The sequence below is a fragment of the Formica exsecta genome, unplaced genomic scaffold, assembly GCF_003651465.1.
Source record: "Formica exsecta isolate Colony F162 unplaced genomic scaffold, ASM365146v1 scaffold72, whole genome shotgun sequence".
In the NCBI taxonomy this organism is placed as follows: domain Eukaryota; kingdom Metazoa; phylum Arthropoda; class Insecta; order Hymenoptera; family Formicidae; genus Formica; species Formica exsecta.
The window spans coordinates 3,457,447-3,460,559 of NW_021853485.1; the positions used below are offsets into that span (position 1 = coordinate 3,457,447).

The 3,113-nt window shown below is 29.4% G+C and overlaps 2 protein-coding genes across 2 annotated transcripts in view; one reads left to right on the forward strand and one right to left on the reverse strand.

Moving 5' to 3' along the window:
- LOC115243718 (dnaJ homolog shv) overlaps nt 1–823 on the reverse strand; it is a 3,364-nt gene extending 2,541 nt beyond the window's left edge. The window contains exons 1-2 of the mRNA XM_029820919.1: nt 665–823; nt 1–310 (exon numbers count right to left, since the gene is read on the reverse strand). The exon at nt 1–310 is cut by the window's left edge and continues 3 nt beyond it. Coding sequence (XP_029676779.1) covers nt 1–310; nt 665–735 — 381 coding nt within the window. The 5' untranslated portion in view covers nt 736–823. The remainder of the gene's footprint in view (nt 311–664) is intronic.
- Nucleotides 824–855: 32 nt separating this feature from the next.
- Nucleotides 856–3,113, forward strand: part of LOC115243719 (39S ribosomal protein L3, mitochondrial) — a 5,226-nt gene continuing 2,968 nt past the window's right edge. The window contains exons 1-7 of the mRNA XM_029820920.1: nt 856–1,036; nt 1,522–1,618; nt 1,802–2,038; nt 2,141–2,275; nt 2,356–2,516; nt 2,610–2,799; nt 2,971–3,113. The exon at nt 2,971–3,113 is cut by the window's right edge and continues 26 nt beyond it. Of these exons, the coding sequence (XP_029676780.1) occupies nt 933–1,036; nt 1,522–1,618; nt 1,802–2,038; nt 2,141–2,275; nt 2,356–2,516; nt 2,610–2,799; nt 2,971–3,113 (1,067 nt within the window). The 5' untranslated portion in view covers nt 856–932. The remainder of the gene's footprint in view (nt 1,037–1,521; nt 1,619–1,801; nt 2,039–2,140; nt 2,276–2,355; nt 2,517–2,609; nt 2,800–2,970) is intronic.

A 3,113-nucleotide genomic window follows, 5' to 3' on the forward strand; every position in this document is an offset into this window, starting at 1 on the left:
CTGCTGATGTTGTGCTTCTCCATTAAAATGGAAACTAAAGTCACCAAAGAAACTTGCAAAGGGATCCATATTATTGTTCATCATTCCATCCTTTTTTAAGCACTCTTCTCCACATTTATCATACATTTCTCTTTTTTCAGTATCTGATAATACTTCATAAGCTGCTCCTAGATCTTGAAATTTTTGGGAAGCATTTGAATCATCTTTATTCTTATCAGGATGTAATTCTTTTGCTAATCGTCTATAAGCCTTTTTTATTTCATGTGTGCTTGCACCACGTGATAAACCTAATATTTTATAAAAATCTCTTCTGTAAGCCAAAAAAATAATAATATGTAAATAATATGTAAATTAACTCTATTGTTTTTATATTATTATTTATATAATTAAAAATGAATTTTATCACTAACAATGTGCGAGTAATTTTTTATACAAAATGTATTAATTTTCAAAGATCAAAATTATAGAAATGAGAGGGGTTCTGTTATAGAATTTTGTGTTTATATCTTACTTAAAAAAAAAACTATGTAACTTCAATAATCCAGGTACAAATTTAAGTAACAAGTATCGACTAAAGAGATAGGTTAATGATACTATGATTTTTAAAAAAATTAGTGTGCATAAATATGCGCTTTCGAGAGAAAATAAAAATATTCTTACTTACCCAGCTATCGATAATACAATACATATTGTTAAATTTATGAATAATATCCAATTTAACTTTAATCCTGCCATCCTAGCAGACGTTACACAAACATCTGAGCATACCACCAAAGCTCGAATCGTGGGAGTTTCTTATTGGTTCCTGCGAAAGAGTTTGATGTAATATCCATAGTGCGACAAATGTATACTTCAGGCTATCGCACAAATAATATTTTCGCTACATATCGACATCGACATAGCTCTAAAGGCCAAATAGATTTGTATATCATATGATAAAAAAAACTTTGCCCTTTTGTTCTGTATCATCAAAAATGACATCGTTTCTGAAAGCTATTAATGGCCTTCAATTATTTCAGAAATTCTTGAAACCAAGGTATGCTGCTATTTATTGTCGCTCTCTAATTAGTGATTTATGTGTTACACGTGCCGATATTATCGCTTATGCATGTACGTTTTTATCTTGTCTATAATGTGCTCGTTTTTATATATCTTTGAAAAATAATGTATGACATTAATATACATATTGTCAAATAAATGCGTAAAAATACGATTTAAACGATACATCTTTTAGAGTGATTATTTCTCTCGCTTGATTTTAAGTTATAAATATTTAATGAGATTGCTCGCACAAGTCGCACAAGTTACTTATAAATGTTTACAATTAATGTTTAAGTTACAATGATATGAAAAATAAATATATGTAATATTAAGATTCAGATCTGCAAGCAGATGTATAAGATATTTAAAAACAGAAATGTTTTATATTTATATGTTACATATGTTGAACTAAACAGAAAATGTACAATATTCTCTCTAAAATAGATTTATATAAATCTTTATTCTTTTCTGCACTTTCAGTATCAATATAATTGCTACATCAAAGCGAGACAGACATATGCGTAATAATACACCTAGATATCGTCCTCCACAGTGGCTCCCAAAAGTTACACGTGTTGTATGTTATTGATGTATAAATTACTTATTTTTATAGTTACTAATATACAGATTACTTATTTCTATTTTAATCTAATATTTAAATATAAATGATGTATCACATGAAGTAATTTTAGAGTAATATACATAAAGTAATTATATGCATTTATATGTATTTATTAAATAATAAAATTCTTCTTTGTAGAAATACGACGAACAATTAACAGAAGATAATAAGGAGTTTCTACAAGAAATAACTCAAGACAAACATGGTCCTAGTATTGGACATGAAACAAATATTTCTCCATTAAAAATAGATCCAATTGAACCAATCGCAAAATGGAGGCGAGATCTGCGACGTACTGGCTTAATTGCTAAGAAAATTGGAGTTTATCCATTATGGTTGAAAAATGGAAAAAAGGTTTACTCGACATTACTTCAGGTAAACAATGCAGCATTAATCTTCAATAAACATTGTTAATTATCATTATTATTTTTCATATCTCTGTATGTTATATCATATATTCTTTATATCTTTATTCAGGTTGTTGATAATGAAGTAATAAAATATATCCCACCACAGAAATTTTATCCAATTAAAAGCCCAAAACCTCCGTTACAAATAAAAAAGAGACTAGGATGTCTTGTAGTAGGAGCGGAAAATATAGATCCGCGATGGGTATATAATCAGAAGATTGTATAATATATTTCTCTGCATATTAACATATAAAGAAATTTAACAATAATCTTTCTGTGCAGATTACAAAAGAATATTATGGTATTTTTAATGCTACTGGAGTTATGCCAAAACGCATACTAAAAAGATTTATAATATCTCCTGAAGCGGCATTACAACCAGGAACTCCTTTGACCGTTGCACATTTTAAACCAGGAGAAGTCATCGATATCCGTGCAAAGACGTAAATAATTTTGCCTTTATTATTAAAAAGCGTAGACTTTAATAGTATCAAGTATACATTATTTGTAAAAAATTAAAATATGAATTCCATTAGGATAGACCGTGGGTTCCAAGGTGTCATGAAACGATGGGGCTTTAAAGGAATGCCTGCCAGTCATGGCGTAACTAAAACGCATAGAAGACCCGGAAATATTGGATCAGGCGGTACTAAAGCCCGAGTCATGCCTGGCACTAAACTGCCTGGACATATGGGTAATAGGTGGCGCATCCAAAAAGGTGTTCTGGTAAGATATACAATCTCTCTCTCATAATTAGTATATCCAAAAACATACGAAAGATACAAAGTCATATCCCGAAATTTAGTCTATAATTTATAAGTTCTCTATTATCCGCTTTATAAATTTTATAAGAGTAAGTATTAATTTTTTAATAATGCAATTGTATATTTCATATAGATTCTACGAATAAATACAAAATATAATGTAATTTGGGTCAAAGGACATAACATACCTGGAGAACTCAATACTTATTGTCATATCTATGATACAATACTTCCTCTGAGACGACATAAAACAGCGCCACATTTCCCACATTTCCC